This window comes from Alligator mississippiensis, chromosome 2, assembly GCF_030867095.1.
Source record: "Alligator mississippiensis isolate rAllMis1 chromosome 2, rAllMis1, whole genome shotgun sequence".
Classification (NCBI taxonomy): domain Eukaryota; kingdom Metazoa; phylum Chordata; order Crocodylia; family Alligatoridae; genus Alligator; species Alligator mississippiensis.
Window position 1 is genome coordinate 6,403,748 of NC_081825.1, and position 20,823 is coordinate 6,424,570.

Genomic DNA, 20,823 nt, shown 5'->3' on the forward strand with positions numbered 1-20,823 from the left:
CTGAGCTTGCAAATGGAAAGGAACTTATTCTGGGTGAAATTCTAACAATACAATAAGTGCAATACTTCAACCTAGAACACAGACCATTCATAACTACTAGACCTGAAGTGACCCTGCGTAGGATGGATAAGACTCAGCCTAGGAGACTGTTTTGAGCCTTAACCTCTCAAGAGCCTCTCCTATCCACCCATACAGATAAAACTCTTAAGCAGGCTCTCATCTTCTCACATCTTAAGAATACGCTTGCCATAGCCAAGGGAATTTTGCCCAAGCAACTTTGGCAACTTTGTTCAGTTCACAGCCATCAGACTACTGCTGAGAAGACCATATCACAGGGGTGGGCAAAATACAGCCCATGGGCCATATCCGGCCCGCAAGGCCATTCTAGCTGGCTCATGGGGCCCCTAAAAAATTTAGAAAATAAATATTTATCTGTCTTTAGTTCCCATCAAAAATGACCCCGGGGAAGCGGTAGGACCCAGGGGAGAGCTCCTGCAACAGCAAGGACCACTCGGACCCACCCGCCAGCAAGAAGCCTAAGCAGGGGCTTCTGGCCTGGGACCACGTGGCTGCACGGTGCTGGAAACTCAGGCGGGGGGGGGAGGACCCAGGCAGGGAAGGAACCTGGGGAAAAGCGGCCCCTCCCCAACCCCATGCCCAACACTCTGCGCTGCAGCCGCTCGCAGCCCGCGTGGGGCTGTCTTAAGCAGGCACAGGCAGCCCCACACGGGGTGTGAGCAGCTGTAGCATGGGGCACCGGGCAGGGTCGTTTTTCCTGTGCTCAGCACCAGCTTGTAACCCACCCCCACTGCCAGCCTGGGCCCTGTACCAGCTCGCCCATCAGGGCTGCACACGGCAGCATCAGTTGAGACCCCCCCCACTTGCCATGCCAGGCGGTGTTGGCTGCTGCTGCCTGCTCGGAGCTCATGTAGCACAACGACTGTGGTGGCAAGCACTGCCCAGCACAGCAAGCGGGGGGACCACAGCTGCTGCCGCTGTGTGCAGCCCCGACAGGCAAGCCCGGAGCCAGTACAACGCCCAGGCTGGCAGCGGGGGCGGGATACAAGCCCCTCGCCTACCCTGTGGCCAGTGCCCTGCACCTTAGCCACTCGCTGCCCACCTGGGGCTGCCTGTGCCTGCTCAGGACAGCCCCACGCTGGTTACAAGCGGCTGCAGCAGGGAGCGTGGGCCACAGGGCAGGGGAGGGGCCACTTTCCCCCGCACTCTGCACCAGCTCCTTTCCTGCCTCAGAGCAGGGGGTCAGGGCTGCATGCTGCCCCCCGCCTGTACCACAGGGCTGGGGGGCATTGGGAGTGAGCGGGTGCACGGGGTGGGCACCGGTGTCCCAGGGCCAGCACCAGCAGGGCCCAGAGCAGGGCGGCAGGAGTACAGGGTCCTGACCAGCAAGGGCTCTATGGAGCTGGGCCAGCTCCCCTTTCTTCCTGCTGGTGCAGCCCAGCCCGGCTCCACAGATCCCTGCCAGCCTGCAACCCGCTCTGGACCCCACCAGTGCTGGCCCTGGGACATTGGTCCCAAGACATTGGGACATTGGTCCCAAGATGGTGACCAGGGGGCAGGGCACCGGTCAAGGGGCAGGGCTACCCATGTAGCCCTCGACAGCTTGCCAAAACTGGGTAAGCAGCCCTCCGCCCGAAAAAATTGCCCGTCCCTGCCGTATCATGTCACCCTTCTGCTCTCCAAACTCAATTAAAACAAATGTTAGTTGCTTGTCTTTACCCTGAGCCTACCTGTCTCATTTAGTGCTGACAGATCAACTCCTGCCTCCAATTAGTCCACGGTGCCAACCTCAATGGCCCTTAGATTTTCAAAACCTTTTTCCCCTTCCTGTTCTGACCCTCACCTCTGGGAAGAGGTCCCTGTAAAAAAAAAGATTGCAAAAAATCCTCTTCACTTCTCTTCTTCTAACACCTCTTTACAGCTCTTTGGGGGGAGGAGGGTTAGGGGAGGAAGAACCGATGATCTTCCAAGGTCCCTTCCAGCCTTACAATCTATGAATCTCCTTTGCTGCAATACCTACAAAAATGAGAGCAGTTTGGCTGCTGGTAGGCTGGCAATACTGCTATGTAAGAAAAGACATATTGGGCCAGACCACACATCCATCCAGCTCAGCTTCCTGTCTCTCACAGTGACCGAGAATGGATGCTGAGGGGAAGAGTATTTATGCAGGATCTACCCAGACTTTTCTGTTCTCTGCCTCCAAATTTGAAGGATGTAGCTCTATTGTCATGTTTAAATACCCTCCAACAGACCTGTCCTGAATGAATCTGTCCAATCCTTTTTTGAAGCTGGTTAAATTATCAGCCTGTACAATACCTAGTGGTGATAAGTTCCACAAGTTAATAATACACTATGCTTGTTTTAAAATCTACTTCCTATGCCCCTAGTTTTATTATTGTGAGAATTTATGGCAAATCCCTGTTTACTTTCTCCACATTATTTGCTATTTTATAGACCTGTATCATACCCCACACCCTCCATCATTTTTTTTTTTAATGTGAGAAGTCCTAGCCTATTTAGACTATCCATGCCCCAATTACCCCTGTTGCCTGACTATCCTCGTTGCCTCTGCATTTGGTGCAGTGCTGTTTCATTGCCTCTTCATGCTCCTCTTGCTCTATCCACATCTGTTGTCTCTTGTCTTAAATTATTAAATCTTTGCAGCAAGGACTATCGTTTTGTTCTGTGTCTGTCTAGCACCTAACACAGATGGCTCCTGGTCCGCGATTACAGCTCTTGAGCACAGAGACAGTCCAACTTAATAATTCAAACAGATGTAATTGGCATAACAGTGCATTAAACTACACAAACTGAGGGCACTCAGATTCATTTTATTTTACAGCATCACCAAATAAATCCATGGGGCAAGATTTCTTTACTGAAATGCAAGCTTTGATTTACTGCATCTTATATTGTTGTAAGGGGGGGGGGGAAAACCCTCTTTATCCTGAAGGACCCCCAAGCATTTTACAATTTTAAATTATAATTCCAATGGGGATAGTTTAATCTCGCTTCTGTCATCTAGCCACCCCTGCCTGGAAACACGACCATATTTCAATAATGCATAAGTCCAATAACTCGTGATTTGTCCAGCTGCAGCAAGGGGAACAATTAAATACTGAATGTGAGCGGTTCAATCTGGAATAGGTTTAATCTGCGATCTGAGGGCTGTTCCTTCTGAAACAGGATCTTGTAATTCTCAGATGACCAGAATGGGTCATGCATGAATTTTAGGCTTGAAAACATTCATTATAATCATTTCACACAGTGGTGCCAAATTTGTTGGGCCCACATGGTACAGGGCAGGTCTGCAGGCCAGATCCAGCATATGGGGTCAGTCTGTAGGCCTGGTCCACGTGGCCTGCAGGGTGTCCCAAAAGCCTAGAAATGTAGTGGCAGGACAAGAGGTGGCTATGTTAATTATCAGGGCTCCAGGATGTGCAGCAATTAAAGCTGTGGCTATTCATCCTGATACCTAAACTTCCATACCTGGGAAGACCCAAGCCGAGCCCGTGGGAATATCCTGGTCACCCCCAATCCATATCAACTTCACTAATCACAACTGTGCGTCACTGCAGACATCACCCCATGTCCTTTTGGCAAAGTTTTTAAAATGACATGATTACATATTATTTTTCCTTCCAATAGGTCTCCTACCTCATCCAATGCACTGCTCTGCTACAACTCGTATGAAAGACTACCACATAATGCATAGGCCCAAAGAGACTTCAAAAAGGTTGTCTTTTGAGTGCTTCATTCTGCAATCTTACCATTCTTTTAAACTATATTTTTTATGCAATTAATGTATTAGCGAAGATGCCCTGAAGAGATCTAATTTGCACTCAGTTACTATGATGATAAGCGATGGCATAATAACCCAAAGGTCTGAAGGAATAAAGATTGAAGATGTTACTCACATTGGCACGTTCCTCCGTTAGTTGGATCTCCGTAATAGCCAGATATGCAGGTCTCGCAGTGTTTGCCGGTAGTCAGGTTCTCACACTTTTCACAGATGCTTTCATTTATACATTTACTGTGCCCATTGCACTGGCAAGCTAGGAAAAAAAAGGAGGTGGGGGACAGGACAAGTCACATTTGTGCTTAAACGTGGTGCTGCTTACAGTCCAAGCTGCATTCTGGATAGGCAGCATAGTCGAGTTACGACTGCAACTATCGCATGCAACTTCCACATTTGGAAAGAGACCCTGGTTCTTGTACTCTGCTCAGAGACGAGAACTGAGCACAGAGATGACTGTTTCAAATGTTAAGGTTGCATAAAATAAACTGAACAACAAGCCGTACAGATACAGCAGTGACTGGACTGAAGGGAACTACAGGGTGAGGCTTCCGGGGAGGCAGGCAGCCTGCATTTCTCTAGGCTCCCTTCTACCAAATTCAGATCGAATGCATTGCTGAGGACCCTTAACACTAGTCACTTGAATATCCAGACAATCAGAAGTACCTTTCCTTTTGACTCAATTAACTCCTCATATTTAATCATACTTAAAGCACTAAACACACAGCCATATTCTGTAGACAAATTGTGGACTCCAGGACATAATTTCGAAAGAAAATGCATGTCCCTCTGCTTACATTGAGAATAAACGCAAATTCTAAAAATTGTTTAAAAGAAATCTTTTATCTCAAGGCTAAGTTTTACAAACTCTGAACAGTTTGAACAATTAAAGCACGCTTGGCTCAGTTACCTGGACACTGAATGAAGGACCAGTTATAATGATTCTCTGCTGGACACATGCTGACATTAAGGATGGGTCTCGACATGGATGACGACAGCATCTTTACTGGACCTCTGTAAGAGCCTTCTATGCACTTCCCCTTTCCTGTATTACTAGGATCCGTGCACCAGCCGCAGCCGGGTTGTTCCAAACAGTGGCCGCACGTGCAGTAACCGGAGCAGTTTTCAGCTAGGAAAACAAATGTCAAATTGTAAAACAAGTCATAGTGTGAGACAACACTGGGAACAGGACTCTTCACGTACCATTTGCTGACCTGGAGACTGATCTTTAGTGGGACATAAATATTAATAGTTTTAAATGTAAGCTGGAATTTGAGAATAAAATATTTTTCATTTCTCTTAACATATTTTATACAAGAATCTCAAAAGAAAGCTTTCTTTTAATAAAAACCAGTAAGCCTAGACAGGCCTATTATCATCTTATCCCAAAAGCAAAATGAGATAGAGAAGTTAAATCATTCAACCAGTTAAAAGCAAATTATATTATAGGCAGGGGGAAAAAAAAATAAAAATAAAAAACCAAAAAACCTCCCAGTGCCCTCTTCTCACCATTAACCAATGTACACTAAAATGTAGGTGATGTTTTTAAATCAACTGTCTGAACTATCCCAGTCTTATTCACAATAAAGTAAAAATTAAATCAACGGTCCCCAAATGAAGGTAAGAAACAATTTAACTGGATTAACAAATTACCAATTTTAGACTCCACAGATAAACCTTTAATGCTCCTACACCACAAAGAAGCCAAAAGAGAACATAAGGGTTACCAAAGTGACTTGTTCTCCGAACAAACGATTTCTACAGTGCCACATCGTGGGACCCATGTGCAGCACAAGGCAGCTACAGAAACTTTAAGGCCGTATTTTATCATTCAGTTCTCAAGCACAATTGTGTGCTGAATTGGGTTAAAAATACCATATCCACTTCAGCTATGCCTCAATTCCTTGCTGTCAATTGTGACTATGGACACATTTTCATACCACCATGCTGGACTGCGGGGCACAGCTGCGAAGTATGGTCTGCCCTCGCTCCTATCCAAATCCCAGAAGCACCATTTTAGTGCAACCCCAAGGGTATGCCAGGAGCTGCCCTTGGACTCTCTGGGTGCATCCAGATGTGTGTGAGCATTTGGTTCCCCAAGGACAACTAGCAGTGGTGCATCTTGCACCGCAGTTACCTGTCCCCGGGGAACACCTGTGCCATGCATGCTTTGGTGCATGGCAAATTGCCCCGGGTGGGGTGGGGGAGGCTGGGGCCAGCACTGTGCTAACCCCAGCAGCCTTACCTGGGGACATCCCAGGACTGCAGCCACAGCAATTCTGCTGCATGGAGCCTGGCTGGAAGCAGAGCGTGGCTCTGGGTGACACAGTGCCACTTTCCAGCAGCATGTGCTGCACTGTTGTGTTTTCTTCCTTGTGGTTTTTTGACCCCTGGATATCCAGGGGTCAAAAAACCTGCAGGAAAAAAAAATGGTGGAGTGCGCGCTCGGGCAGTGCACCCTTGCAGCACGGAGAACACTGGACTGTGCAGTATGTGGCATTGCAAGCATGTTTGCGGCACCACATACCGCACTCATCTGAACACGCTCTCTGTGTTTACTGGCACACGTTTGGGACTGCCTGCCCCGTCTCTGGGATACAGACTGTGCTGAGTAAGAATGAGCGAGCAGGGAGTAGTCACAGCAGTCCTCCCAGATGGAGGAGAAGCAGCGTAAAGAAGCCCTGTTTCAGAAATGACAAGAACTGTTCTGTCTGTAGGATCAACCTCAGTTTTGCTCTTCTACTTCAATCCAGATTCAATCAATAAATCTCAAACTTGATCTGCACCACTCGAAGAAACAGATTTTCTGTACTCTCCAAGGAGCATGATCTCTCTTATTAATTAAGATATGGCAACATTTGCATTCTTACTTTAGAAGGAAAATGAGTTTTCCATTACTTCAGTCCATTAAATCACTCATCTCCTTTTACTTCCTCCCACGTTGGCAGGCAGAGAAAAATAAATTCATAAACTAATGTCTGATGATCACTAAAAACAAAATTGTTTCACAGTACCGATCAACAGTTTTCATATTAACATATCACAGAAAGAAAAGCAACCACCTTCAAACATAAATACTTTAAAAATGAAAAAGTAAGATGAACTAACCAGCTATGCATCTAACTATATTCTGAGATGTTCAGTCCTAAAATTTCCAGGTCCTGGCAAAAGCAAGCCCTCTAATTTCCCTTTTCAATATTTAATGACATTACATCCACTAGCCACACCATTCTCTAATCAACTGCTTTGCTCGTTCCCCTATTTGCATCAAGCTGCTACACAATGCTACAACTTGCTTATCATCTCCCAATAAGCGCAACAAGAATTAAGTGATATCCAAATGGCTTTGCATTCAAGTTTTACAGCAGTTGTATTTCCATTCAAACTGAAATGGGAAACTAATAATATGAAGCACCCAAAATAATCCTGAGTGTGTCCAGCGATATTTCAGACTAATAGAAATTCAGAAAAAGAAAGAAAAGATGGCTTCATGTTTTTCCCAAGAGAGAAAAAAGAAACAGTTTTCGATTACACTATTTGTGGAGCTCCTCTCCCTTGCTCAACACTTTCCACAAAGCACCGAGCAGGTTGCAGGAGCTGGACACCTGTATCGAGGCTCTTCAGGTCAGGGGCCGATGATGGAGAGCATCACGCACTTGCTTGGGATGTGGTGACAGCTCTGTTAGCCAAAATGAAAGCTGTTATAAAACCTTCCCAAAGGCAGAAAGAATTACTTACGTAGACAACTGTTCGTAGTGTACCACTCCATGCACTGGCCATAAGGGAAGGAAGCCACGTAAGCATTCGAGTCCACACACTGCTTCATGTTGCTGCACCACATGCACTCAGAGTTGGTACTTGTGCACTCTCCACACGTTGTCCTCAAGGCACACGGTGTGCGACACTGCTTGGCACTGTGGTTAGCTGGGTATAAGAAACACCACGGGAAAACTAAGTCTTAAAAAAATAGTACGTTATAGGACCTTAACCATTATGCAACAGAAACAAAAGGGGTGAACCCACCTGGCAACGAGCCAAACCAAAAACCTGTTGAACTCTTTCTAAACTATCAAACTGGAGAAATTTTAAGACAGATGCAATGAAAAGAAACCTCCCTTTTCAGTAACTAACTGCATGTCTGTTCTCTTATGAGTGCAAATGTATTTAAAAAAAACCCAAAGGAAACCATACTAAAGTTATTACCGATTTGGGTCTTTCTGTCTTAGGACAGACACATAAGAATAAGCTATTTAGTTTTGCAAAGCTTAATGTGGATTTTACCAGCAGAAAATGGTTTAAGTGACTTGACCAATTCTAGAGGGAAAAAAAAAATCAGTTAGAAAGAAAATACTAACTTTGTCCCCTGCTTAATCCATTAGACAGCAACGGACACTGACCATTAATAGACTAAAATGCCACACTTTAAGTTTAAGCTAGTTTAAAATGTTCTGAATCAGTTTAAATCAGAAAAACAAAGACATTCAGAGTTTAGATTCACAAAATATCCCTATTTCTGACTGTATCCTGAACTCGCACCAAACAGCAATTACACTGGTCATGTTACGTAATCAGCCAGCTTCTCTAAAAATATAAGGCACTAATGGTTATGCAGAATAATTAGCCATAATGGAGAGTTAATAGACCAAGCCATTTTTAAGATACGCAGTTGCAACAAAGCTAGGACTCTTCTAAAAGCAAATAGCCTCTTTTTGCAAAATTCTCATCTCTCTGAAGTGTCACACCCAATTAACTTCAAACCTTGAAAAAAAATTCTCCTCTAGCTAGAGTACATAAAAAAATGCATTCAGTTGGAGAACAGCTTAATTTTTTTTTTTATTTTTTTTTTAAAGGAATGACTGCTTCATACCACAATTAACCTAAATGCCACAAATAGGTATGCAACTAGGAGAAAAATAATTAAACTTTCAAATATCTAAGGTGTGCTATATTTTAAGAGTTTCATAGGACAACTGCTTTTAAATGCCCTATTCCAGTACACAGCACTGGAACAAGATGCTTGAAAATGGTCTGCTTGGCTGCTACATAAGGTAATGATCCAAAATTTTCTCATAAGGAGTATAGTAAAGCACTGGAAAAGGCTACCCAAAGAGGTGATGGAGTCTCCACCCTTGGAGGTGTTTAAGACCCAGCTAGACAAAGTCTTGGCTGGGATGATGTAGTTGGGGCTGGTCCTGCTTGGAGCAGGGGGTTGGACTAGGTGACCTCTTCAGGTCCCATCCAACCCTCCTTGTCTATGATTCTATGAAAATAAAATACAAAACCTTAGAGGTCTTATTTTACTTGAAGTAACACAAAATATACCACTTCACCGATTTCCTACAAAACACACAAGTCAACAGCATAGTTACCGGGCCGTTCACAGACGCTGCCATTAACTTGGTTGATGCAAGTTGCTGCCTTCAGTCCGTGCTGATAAGGCTCAGCTAAATATCCACAAAATCCAGCATCACTTGGTTCTCCCGGGAGCCATCCGAGCAGGGTGTCTGTAAAGGGAGACATGTCTTCCCAGCACCAATACGACACATTGATTTTCCTCAGCCCAACCCACGGGGTCAGGGTTTTGGGCTAGAAATAAAGAAAATGAGAGACGTGAGTCAGCATGCCACAGTTTTACTATATCACGCGGCTGAAAAGCAAGGTTTGGGGGAAAAAAAAAAATACATTGTTATGTACTGTACATAAACAACCCAGCCAGGTTTTGTGGTGCAAGTATTGATAAGTGCACACTCCTCTCTCCCTGATACGGAGTTATGTCGTACATCAAATGGAAAATAGACGCTTTCAAGGCACACATTATTTATTTAAAAACACCCCTCCCTCCTCTCCCAATCAACACAGGATGTAATGGGTTTAATCTAAAAGCCAATCAACAGAGAATTTTTTCAGCTATTTCCAACCACTAGAGAAGAGCAAGAACAGATTGAACACATCCCACCTGACCAGCTCTGAATTAACAGTACAACTTGCTCTGCCGCGCAGGGGTTTTGAAGATGCAGCAAATGGCTAGAAACAGAACCAGAAGTTTTCCAGGGGGACAATTTGTTAAGATGAAGGGAATGGTCATAGATGCAATTAGCGGCCAATTCTCTACCACGTTTACACAAATCCAAGATGACTCTGAATTTAAGAACCACCTCCCTCCCCCCCAATAATTAGATTCTATACATGGAAAATGTATAAATTTCCTTGTGTACAATCCAATTATTGGAGGGTCGGCTTAAATACACCCCCCCTCCCTGCACCACTGCAGTGGGAAAAGCAGAATCAGCAGAACAGGCAGCCCCCAACACTTGTCTTCCCACCCCTTGTACCACCTACAGCCTGCCCCTGCCTGGTGGTGCCTTTGCCCCTGCCACCTGCACCCACTGCAGCCTCTGCCCCCCACCTGCTCCACATGGCTCCTTACCCCCATAGTCTCTGCCCCCCGCCTGCTCTCCACAGCCTCTGCTGCTGCTCTGTGACCGGGCAGGGGCTGGAGCTTGCATGTGCTCTGTGCCCAGGAGGAAATGGAGCTGGAAACGTGCCTAACACTAAGCAGCCGGTGGGAGGGGGACGAGACTATGGGGGGGTAGACCACTGCTGAAGCTCTCTCTCTAGACCTGACCCAAAGTAGCAGCTGCAGCAGCCACCTATCCCCCACCCTCCACTTTATACCCCAATTCAAGGTAAGGGGCTTCCCTTCCTCCCATCCCCTGCTTTGCTCAATGGGGGTGGCGGGCGGGCTCATCTTTAATTCAAGTAAATACAGTAAACAAAGCAAGCAGTCACACTATAGAAAATTCCTGGCATCTCTCTCAACTGAAAGGTCAGAGAAAAGAGCAATCAAATATTTAACAGAAAGAGCTATACTGGCAACCCTTACCCCCTATAGGTGCAACTTATAGCACCAGAAGAGCCCTGGTATTTTTAAGGAGCTCTCTTTTTGCTGGTATAAGATGCACCTCCATGAAGGCCTGTTGGTGATGTAGCTCTCCAAGTAAAGCCTTGGTAGTATAACACTCTTATCAGTAGCCCTCAGCAAGCAATCTACCAACTTCAAAAAAAATGTTATGTATGTTTAATTTAAACGTACAACTAATGAAGCAGTGTGTGCAAACGGCATGGCCAGGAAAAAAAAAGGAAGTTGCATATTTTCAGACGAAGTGTACAAGAACAGATACGTTGCAGCTGCTCCACGGTTTATTGGCAAGCGCAGGCTCATCCGCCAAAGGTCAGTGCCAGCGTCAAAGCGGCTCGCTGCTGCAAGTCAGAGTGCACAGGATATGTAGCCTGGCTTCTTACCAAGGTATTTTTTGGAAATTACAAAAACTGGTGGAATACAATGCATAATAAAAACTCAAACCAAATGACTCTTTAAAAAAAAAAAAAAAATGTTAAAGCCTGTTTAAGTTTTACGACCATTTCCCTTAACAGTTCGTTATGAGGGAACGACCCACGTTTATATATTCAGATGCTCTTAGAGAACTTACGATAGTGGGGATCAAGTTGATCTAGGCATGTATACTGTACTTAACCACTAGGGTATCCAAAGGCCTTGCAAGTTTTAAAACTACCTATTTTTAATATCATCTTCTATTTTTCTCCAGTGCCTTACAAAAGATTCCTTTTAATATGTAATCTTGTATGAAAGACACCTTACATTGTGTCGATAAAATGAAGCACACCCTAATGCCTGTGATTGTTGAGCTGTTTCATTTTAACATCACAATGGGAATGGAAGGAAAAATAGAAAGTAAACGCTCCGGTTTCAATACACTAATATAACATTTCCCTTCAGCATTTTTAAGTACGTTTCTGCTCTGAAGAATCCATAACAATAGTATTATGTTCCACATTTGTACACATATAAATGTGGAATTTTTCCCTATAGCAAATGTTTTCAGTTTACAAATAAACACATTTTCGTGACTGCTAGCTCTGAACAGAGCGGCCTCAGAACTAGGAGTTTTCTTTGTGCTTGCTTCCGTTGCGGGTCGTAGCCGTACTGGACTAGAGGCAGAAGGAATGAAAGACTTGTGGAAGAGGTGATATTTTTTTATTAGATCAACTAGCTACTTGCAAACAAATTATTTATTTGCAAGCTTTCAGGCATGCTTACCCTTCATCAGGCATAGACGAGAGCAAAGAATGTAAAAAGTTCTCCTAGGTAAAAATGAAAGTTCAGCAACTTCGCGGTAAAAGGATTTTTGCAACTGTTGTCTGTGGCTAACCTGGACAAAACAAACTATTTCAAACAGAAGATTTTACCACACCTTCAGCTCTCCTGTGAAATACGAAGTTTCATTTCTACCCTAGGAGAAATTTACAATCTCTGCTCCCTCTTCTGCCTGATGAAAGGTGCGTGGGCTCAAAAGCTTGCAAATATATAAAATAATTTGTTTGCAAACATCTAGTTGGTCTAATACAAGGTATCACCTCTTCCATGAGTTTTGATTCATTGGTAGCAATGATTCTGAAAGCTTTGTGGGGTTCTTGATTCACCCGTGTGGGGCCATTCAATTTGCCTTAGCACCACCTGAGCAACCTTCTTTTAATGTCTTTGCATCAGTGTAGCAGATAGAGAAGGAAGAAATGCCAACTCACTCTCCTTTAAGTATGCTGGTCCAGTACAATTAGCAAAGACAACATGTTTTTGTCACTAATAGCATAAGAACTGCCATTTACTGGTCCATCCCGCCCAGTATCCTGTGTCTCAGTTTCATAGTAGTATTGGCTGACAGCAGATGCTGAAAAGGAGAGTACTGACTCTCTGTTCCTCTCCCACTTGCAGCTTCCAGCATTTAAGCTCTAGGAAGCCTGATTCCGACTGTATCCCAAACTCCCACGTTCAATAGCTACTGGTGCACCTTTCCTTCCAGAATCGGTACGACCCCTTTCTGAACCTGAAACAGTCAGCTGCCACAAACACTCGCGGCAATGAGGTCCACACTTTAACGTGTATTTGCTTTAATGTGAATACACCAAGAAGGTTTGCCAAGTAAGAAGATGACATTTAGAAAAAACAGCTACTTTTCCCAATAGAAAGAATAATTTAAATGCTTTACATGAAAATGTAAACAGTGCCCCAAAGGACTCTTCATTCATAGGGGGTTGTGTACAGGGCACGCAAGAACCACTCACCTTCATGTCGCAGTCATGTATCAGCATCGGAAAGATGCATAAGGCTTTTTTATACCAAGCAATAGCTGGGAGGCACCACGTGCGTTTATATTTATCTCTCCCATTTACATTTTCTTCAGCTAACACACTTCAAAAGCTGCTATGGGATATGTTCGTTTTCAAAAGAAAACCCGGGCCCTTTGAATTAAGAGGCATGTCTATTTTGGTACAAAGCACGCCATCCTATAAGCAAGCATTCTTCCCCAGTCAGAGCACTAATTACTCGGAGGATACTAAGAAGTAGGACTCACCGAAGACTGCATCTTCACCAGCTCCTTTAGAACAAATTCTACCTTCTTCTGGGTGGTGAGAGAAGCCAGGAGAGCATTATGAGTCCTGCAGGCCAGTTTGGCATGGTCATAGTTCTCTTTGGTGTTAGTGATTTTCAAACAGGAATTGCCCACCAAATGCCAGTTTGCTCCACAGATATTTTCTAGGGAAAAGTGACAAAACAAGAGATAGAAAACATGAGCTGCCCAGGTAAAGAGAACACCTGCAGGTGAGGTAATGAAGGCTCCATCCGCAAGGGGCCGTCAGTGTCGAACTGATACCGCCGCTCCAAAAGAGCTTGGGTTTGCTTGCCTACATGCCATGCTGCAAAGTATGCATCAAGAAAGGCTTCAGGGAAAGGAGCAGCTTGTTAGGAGCAAAATTATGGACGGAAGAGGGTATTATTGGAAATGATGGGAACTACCTCTAGCTTTTAGTTCAATATGCTGCAGCAAGGGAAGTTTAGGCTAGATATTAGGAAGAATTTTCTCACAAGGAGGATCGTAAAACACTGACAAACGTTACCCAAATAGATTGTGGACTCTCCATCCGTGGAGGTGTTGAAGACCCAGCTAGACAAAGCCTCGGCTGGGATGATGGAGTTGGGCCTGGTCCTGCCTGGGGCAGGGGGTTGGACTAGAAGTGACCTCCTGAGGTCCCTCTCCCAACCCTCATATTCTATAAGTCTAAAATTCACCTCTAATTTATAACGAAGCAACATGCATCAGTTTCCAAGGAAATTAAAGCATTAACATTTCAATACAAGGTTTGTGCCTCCGCACTCTCCCAGCCAAAAAAAGGAAAAGGGATTGGATGGAGCACTGCCAATTCAAAGGGTTTAAAGTCTGAGTCAGAGTACTCAAATCATTTGATAGTCTTTAAAATGAGAAAAAAAGTACTACTCCTATTTGTGTTCTTTTGCCTGCCTTCTGGTTTTGAAACCTTTAGGTCTGACCCAAATCATAGTTGAGCCTCCTCCCACAATTATAAAGGCCAGGAACTCTCTTCTTTAAATGAAATCTAAGACTCTCATAGTCTCACGCACCCAAGAATTTGGGCTTTAAATAGAAGTGCCAAAATATCACAAGGCTCATAATAAAATCAAATTTAACAATACAGGCGACGAGAGAAAAAAAAAAGACTGTTGTCATAGCCAAGTAATAAAATATTAATTGATTTTAGACTGTCTACTGATTGCTTTACTTCATCTAGCTATGGGAGCAAACATAGCTGTTAAGAAAGTGCTACGACAACTTGCAAGAAAAATACAAAGGCAATGAACACGGAGCCAAACAACTGGAAGAAAACTGCTAAGCATCGAATCACTTGGAAAGAGTCTATTAAGCATGGAATAAAGGCGTTTGAAGAAAGAAAAGCCCTACATGCAGGAAGACCTCTGCACTGCATTTAGATTAGTTAAATACAAAACGTCAGCTGTGATAAGAGCAGAAGAGACGGCCGTTCAAGAAATGGGCTCTACAGATGTTCAACGAGCGGATGCCTCACCCAACACAAATCTATTGTCTCACAAAGCAGACAGACATCTATGTAAGAAAACTGATAACGCTATTTTACAGCATACCCTTGACACCAAATGGGTGAACAAGATCATTCTCACATGGGACAACTGACCCTTTTGGTTACTGAACCCCAACTAAATTTGGAACTGATTTTAACATAAAATAGAAATCCTTCTTTCTAATGAGAGAGAGAGAAAGGAAAACACAAGTAGAAGTGTTTCACTGATAATTAATGTACAGTCATTTCACCCATGACAGCAAGAGTAACTCACAGGTTACTACCACCCTCACCCCCAAAACCATCCACTAAGTGGACTGAACTCCCCGAGTTTCTTACACTGCAATGTAGTGTCCAATAATCCAGTCATACTTGGGTCTCTACTCTGAAACCTCCCCAAACTTCCAGCATACTTCCTAGAAGGAAGATGTTAGAGCTGGATATTGTATTCCAGTGTCAGCCTCTCACAGGCCAAAGAAAAGGTAAGATGAAACTTTCCTACTCCAGATTCCTATTCGCTTTGTTATTTTCCCCTCCTCAGGCTTTGCGCCACATGCAAAACATTAAATCAGTGAAGTTTTTCCTTAATGCTCACAGGCAAAAGTTGTAAGTAAGGTAAGGCCAAGGACCAATTCTCTTTGGAGCTCCTGCTAGAAACATCCCAGCAAGATGACGACGCCCCTTTCGCAATTATAATTTAGCAAGCGGTTACCGTAGGCCATGTTTATTTTGTGGTGTTCTAGCTTTTCAAATCTGAATGTTGTGCACAACCAAGACAAAAAGCCTGACAGAAGCCTAAGTGCATTACATCAGTGGTATTGCCATACTTCATCCTCATCTGCAGGAGTTGCTGTCGATTTTGAGGTGCAAAAGCAATGTATGTGTACAAGAGATGCCGCTGCTGAGCATACGTACCAGGTAAAGCTATACACTCTTGATTGCGGGGCTCCCACTGACAGTTCTGGTCCATCGCACAGCTTTTACAACTTGTCTTTTTGTTGCAGTAATAGGAGGGGTTATCCTTGGGGCAGTTGTCATAGGCAGTAATGGGAACCTGAAAGACAGCATGGTTAAGCTTTTCTCTTACAAAGCTACATAATGCACACAAGAAGCACAGACTCATAGAAAGCGAGGGTTGGATGGGAGCTAAGGAGGTCACATCTAGTCCAACCCCCTGCTCAAAGCAGGACCAGCCCCAACTACATCATCCCAACCAAGGCTTTGTCTAGCCAGGTTTTGAAAACCTCCAAGGCTGGATTTTCCACCACCTCTCCAGAATCACCAAGATCTTCCATAGAAAAGGCAAATGATTAAGTCTATCAAGTGCTGAGGTTTACTAGAGGTTAAAAAAAGACTGCAAATTGACTGGGACGAATTACTTGTTTAGAATACCCTGCTCACCCAGTACTTCCCCCTCTGTGCTCAAGTCCCTCAGACTCAATCCTGCCACCTGACTTATGAGGACGTGACAAGTGGACTTGCTTTTTCTCTCTCAAACTATTACTGGAATCCTCAATGTTCATATGATGTTACCAATCCTTGCACTTCCTCACTTCCTCCTGGTCTCTTTAACACATGCGCTACTTAGGAAGTAGAAGCACAATATGATCCAGGGTCCCACAAAAAGCCCTACCCCCGCCAGAAGAGAGAAAGTAAGAAAAATTAGATTTTAGTGGAGAACTGGTACACAAACAAAAGAAACTGTGACACTGAGAAGGACTTCCCTAAATTTTGAAGCTTCGGAGCCAAATTAATGTTTCAGGGTGAAGCTGAAAATGCCTTTACCTGGTCTTCTGTGCAGTTGCTATGCCCCGAGATGCACTGGTCATTGCACCACTGACAGTTGTTTGTGTTGGCCGTGCAGCTATAGCAGTCTGTATTCTGATCACATTTTTCGTGGTCTACAAATATTAAAGAAAAAAACCCTGCATGATCAAAAACAGGCATTTCCGCACAGAGTTTTAAGAACGTGCTTACACAGAGCACACGATACAACCAGCAACCGTATCTATAGATTTCCTGTTACCAACTAGTCATCAACAACACTGGATTCTTACTTCCGAGTCATCTGAGTTATTCCATTTATTTCTGCTGTCGAATCTTTTTGGGATTTGACTGCCACAAAAATGCACGTGCAATTAAAGGCACAAAACCCCCCAGTTGCATGGGCAATCGCAGCTACATACGAACACAAATCAATGAACACGCAAACGATAGAGCAGACTTCAAACGGGGGATGAGGATGAGCCACTGCAGATCCATTTTTTTCTGACGGCCTGGCTCTTCATAACTTGGGATATTTTCCCACAGACTTCACCGCTTCTAATTCATCTTTCTTCCCTATTATCTCCTCTGCCTATAGAAAAGTTTATTGCACATTAAGAGCTCATCAAACTAATGTCCCCCTAAATCAGTGGCTTTAAAATAATGAAAGGATGTTATCTAGTACAAAGCGTGTTTCAGAAAAAGCCAAACTTGGAGCTGGCAGAGATGTAGGATAAAGTGCTTGCTAGCTCAGAGTTGGAAAGCTTCATACGAGGGTCCCGTAATTAAATATGATTAGGGACCTACTTAACTCATGGTAAGAGAACGCAATTTTTGCAGCTTGGTCACAGCCCAAAGAGCATATTTTGCAGTTATTTCACAGTGGCCCCACCCCTTGGCGCTGACTGGCGGAGAGGCCTTGCCCCTCCACATTGATTGGCAGAGAGGCCCCAGGGGAATGAAGGAAGAAGGTACGGCCACCATCTTAACTATGGGCTGCCCCTTGTGTGGCCCCACCCCTTGGTGCCGATTGGCAGAGAGGCACAAGGGGGCAACCGCCATCTCGGTTGCTGTCCTTCGTGCCCCCCACCAGCCGATGCCAGGGCCCAGACGCAAGGAGGACCATGGGCTCCCATTGGGAAACCAGCATTTTATTTTGATTAAGTCTTTTTTTCTGGATGATTTCCTGGGAAATGGCAGCCAATGCCATTTTTCGTAGCGATCGTGGAGATCGCCGTTTTTCGCAAATTCCATGAAACCACAATTGAAGCAGGTCCCTAAATATGATGGGTATAACTTTGCCCAATGAAGGGTATCTACAGGCCCTGACCTACACTGAAATAAATTAAAGTGACTATCAGCTGATGTCTTCAGCTGTAAAAGGCAGATCTCCTGTTACCTCTAAGATACAAAAAAGACCAGGACCCTTCCCACCACCGCCACCCTCTCCCCCCTTTTCCCATAACAGTGCTTGCCGCAGACCTGGTGGCCCCTTGAGTGACTTCCTATGGAGCAATTATCCCAACTTCAATCCTGTTGGCCAGATAACTGTGAGGACTGAGAGTATGGTAAATACAAACTCTTTCGAAAGGACCTGGGCCCAACAGAAAAGAACCTAATAAAGATTTAAAGGAGAAAAGCTAAGCTTTTAACTTTGCCTCTTTTCCCATAATGCTGAGCAGACCTTGCTACCTGGGGTGTCTGGTTTTATTGTACCCAGTTAAATTGAACAGTTCCCCTTTTTTATTAGAACAAAGTCTAAGCCACCGAAAGCTCTAGATTAACAGTCTATAACTGCATCTTCTGCACAGTTAAAGCAGTTTGCTTTTGACTTCAACTTTGCCTTTTACTTGCTGAACACATTAAAAAGTCTTTCTTCGAGGACCAGGTCCTGCATTTCTACTTGTTTGCTTATGCCAATCGTGAAATGCTGAATATTTCCAAGCAGAAAATACAGTTTTGAAAATTAAGTGAAGAGTTTCGGCACAGTCCGCAGTACACGCATAGATTAGGCGGTTATACAGAATATACAGAGCCCTGGCCCACAGACCCCAACTTTGGCTGTTTTAGACAAAAGAAAAAGGAAGGGAATTTCAAACAAGCACTTTGGAAAGGAAAAACAGGTAATGCCTACCTAGCTTGGGAGGGCAGTCTTCAAAAACCTTCTGTTGTTGCGCGATAGTTGCCATTTCCCATGGGACACACTGAGAAGAGTTGGTATTCCAGACACACCTGACTCCAGGGCCTGCTCTTGAGCAGGATGTCCTACTGTCATAAGCTTCACAGCTTTCTGGTGTGAACCTCAAGATGTCACTCAGGAGAAGGCTATTGAAACCTCCGTATATATACATAGTGCTAAACAAAAAGGAGAGACGTATATGCTACATGTAAGCCTTCAAGTCTCTTTATAAGCCATATACAGCTGCAGCTTAGACCTTGTCCTTGGTAACGATACAGGACACCTAGAGTATATGGACATGTGCATAAATCTAAGTTAAAAAAAACAACTTTTGGTTAAAGAACGTGTTAAAAAGAAAGTGACAACTCAGATTTCCTTTAGTTCGGTGAATCTCAATCCATGGCTTGCAAGTCAACCAGCATCACATCATCCTCTTTCTAGAATCGGAGATAAACCCCTCCTGCCTCCCAACCAAGAAAAGTTGTGAAGCAGGAAAGGTTATATTCTGCTACTGAAGCAGGGCTTGAGTGCCTCACAACAATACAAACGTGGGAGCTACAGTGACACGACAAAAATAATTATTCTGTGCTCCTTGGCATCTGAACATTCAAAGAGTCAGTCTGTCAGCTGAAATGGAACATTTTTTGGGGTTCCTTAAGGCAGGGATGTGTCTGTGTTTTAGGCACATCACTAATAACACATCTCATTGGTACCAATAAAATTAGATTGTATATTCAGGTGTTTATCCCAGTATTCAATTATGTTTTCAAGATTTTTAATTATAATATTTGATGTGCGATATATATTCCATATGATGTCTAACATTAAATGTAATGATTTAATAAAAACCAGTAAGGATAAGGAAACTAACAGAACTCAGTGGATACTTTGGTTGGGGAAAGTCCATTTCTTTTATCCTACCTTGCTCCCAATTCAGGAAAGCATGCAAGTGCAGGCTTAAGCCCCTTAAAAGTGGATCCTTTGAGGTTGTGTTTAACAAACAATGATGCTGACGTAGTGAGGTTTTTTGAAAACGCAGAAAACAGTTCGAAAATGCAACTCTATTGAAAGTCAGAAAACGCTAGATGCTGGCTTACATCTGTGACTTAAATAACATATGAGGGTTTAAGAAAAAATACCAGCAGAGAAGGCTAGAGATCCAAAAAACAGAGACTTTTTGGAATTTTCACTTAAAACTAAAGTAGGCTCAAGCTCACTTCCACAGACCTGAAGGCAATAAGGAAAAATTGCATTGAACTCAAAACGTTAAAATGAAAGTAAGTGTAACGAAAACAATGGCATGGAGTCCAGGTACACGTGCACCTTAGCAGTGTACATTTTGTAGCTGGGAGGGAGAAAAGAGGTCAGAAACAGAAGCTACAATAAGCAAGATGGGATAACGCAGATGTGGATGGAAGTCTCGGGAAAAGAGAGAGCACAGTGAGCATACAATTTTGGAGATAAAGATGATAGAACTGTCAATGGAAATAGGAAAGAGGAGAGGGATTATAAGGGAATGTGAGAAATTCAATTTTAGAGTGATTAAGTTGCAGAGATTAGATGGTGACAGTCCAGTTTAGTCAAAGAGAAGGAGATGCCAGATGCAGCTAAAAATAAAAACAAGCTGGAGAAAGCGCGAGCGAGCAGGTCATAGGTGAGCATTAGATTTGGGACTCGGAGGTAGAAGTTGAAGCCGTGACCAGAGCCAAGGTCACAGAGAAATGACCTTTCATACATACATGTGTCCGGACTCGGGTTCACTGAAGTGCACCATGCACATGCAAAGGGTTTGCACTCTTACCCGTTGTGTAGGACGGCTGAATGGCCAAATCTGTTGACATCGTGATGGAGATCAGGACGAGGAAGGATTGACCAGCGATCACAAGCTAGGATTAAGGAAAGCTCGTTTCAGAAAAATTCCTCCGGCATAATTAACGACTGACATTTACATAGCACATTTCTTCCTGAAAGATCCCAAAGCCCATTAACAACACTGCAGGAACCGTTTTACCAACCCCAAAACGCAGCCACCACTAGAATGAAACGTGACAGCTCTTTAAAAGACCGTTCAGTGACACCCACTATACAGCATGTCAAG

The 20,823-nt window shown here is 43.9% G+C and overlaps 1 protein-coding gene across 3 annotated transcripts in view; it reads right to left on the reverse strand.

Annotated features, from left to right (window-relative positions):
* ATRN (attractin) overlaps nucleotides 1–20,823 on the reverse strand; it is a 245,943-nt gene that overhangs the window by 119,339 nt on the left and 105,781 nt on the right. For all 3 annotated transcript variants that reach the window (XM_014597094.3, XM_019495622.2, XM_019495624.2), the window contains exons 11-19: nucleotides 20,527–20,611; nucleotides 18,681–18,901; nucleotides 16,568–16,683; nucleotides 15,698–15,836; nucleotides 13,246–13,427; nucleotides 9,184–9,400; nucleotides 7,553–7,738; nucleotides 4,725–4,943; nucleotides 3,936–4,073 (exon numbers count right to left, since the gene is read on the reverse strand). In XM_014597094.3, the coding sequence (XP_014452580.1) occupies nucleotides 3,936–4,073; nucleotides 4,725–4,943; nucleotides 7,553–7,738; nucleotides 9,184–9,400; nucleotides 13,246–13,427; nucleotides 15,698–15,836; nucleotides 16,568–16,683; nucleotides 18,681–18,901; nucleotides 20,527–20,611 (1,503 nt within the window). The remainder of the gene's footprint in view (nucleotides 1–3,935; nucleotides 4,074–4,724; nucleotides 4,944–7,552; nucleotides 7,739–9,183; nucleotides 9,401–13,245; nucleotides 13,428–15,697; nucleotides 15,837–16,567; nucleotides 16,684–18,680; nucleotides 18,902–20,526; nucleotides 20,612–20,823) is intronic.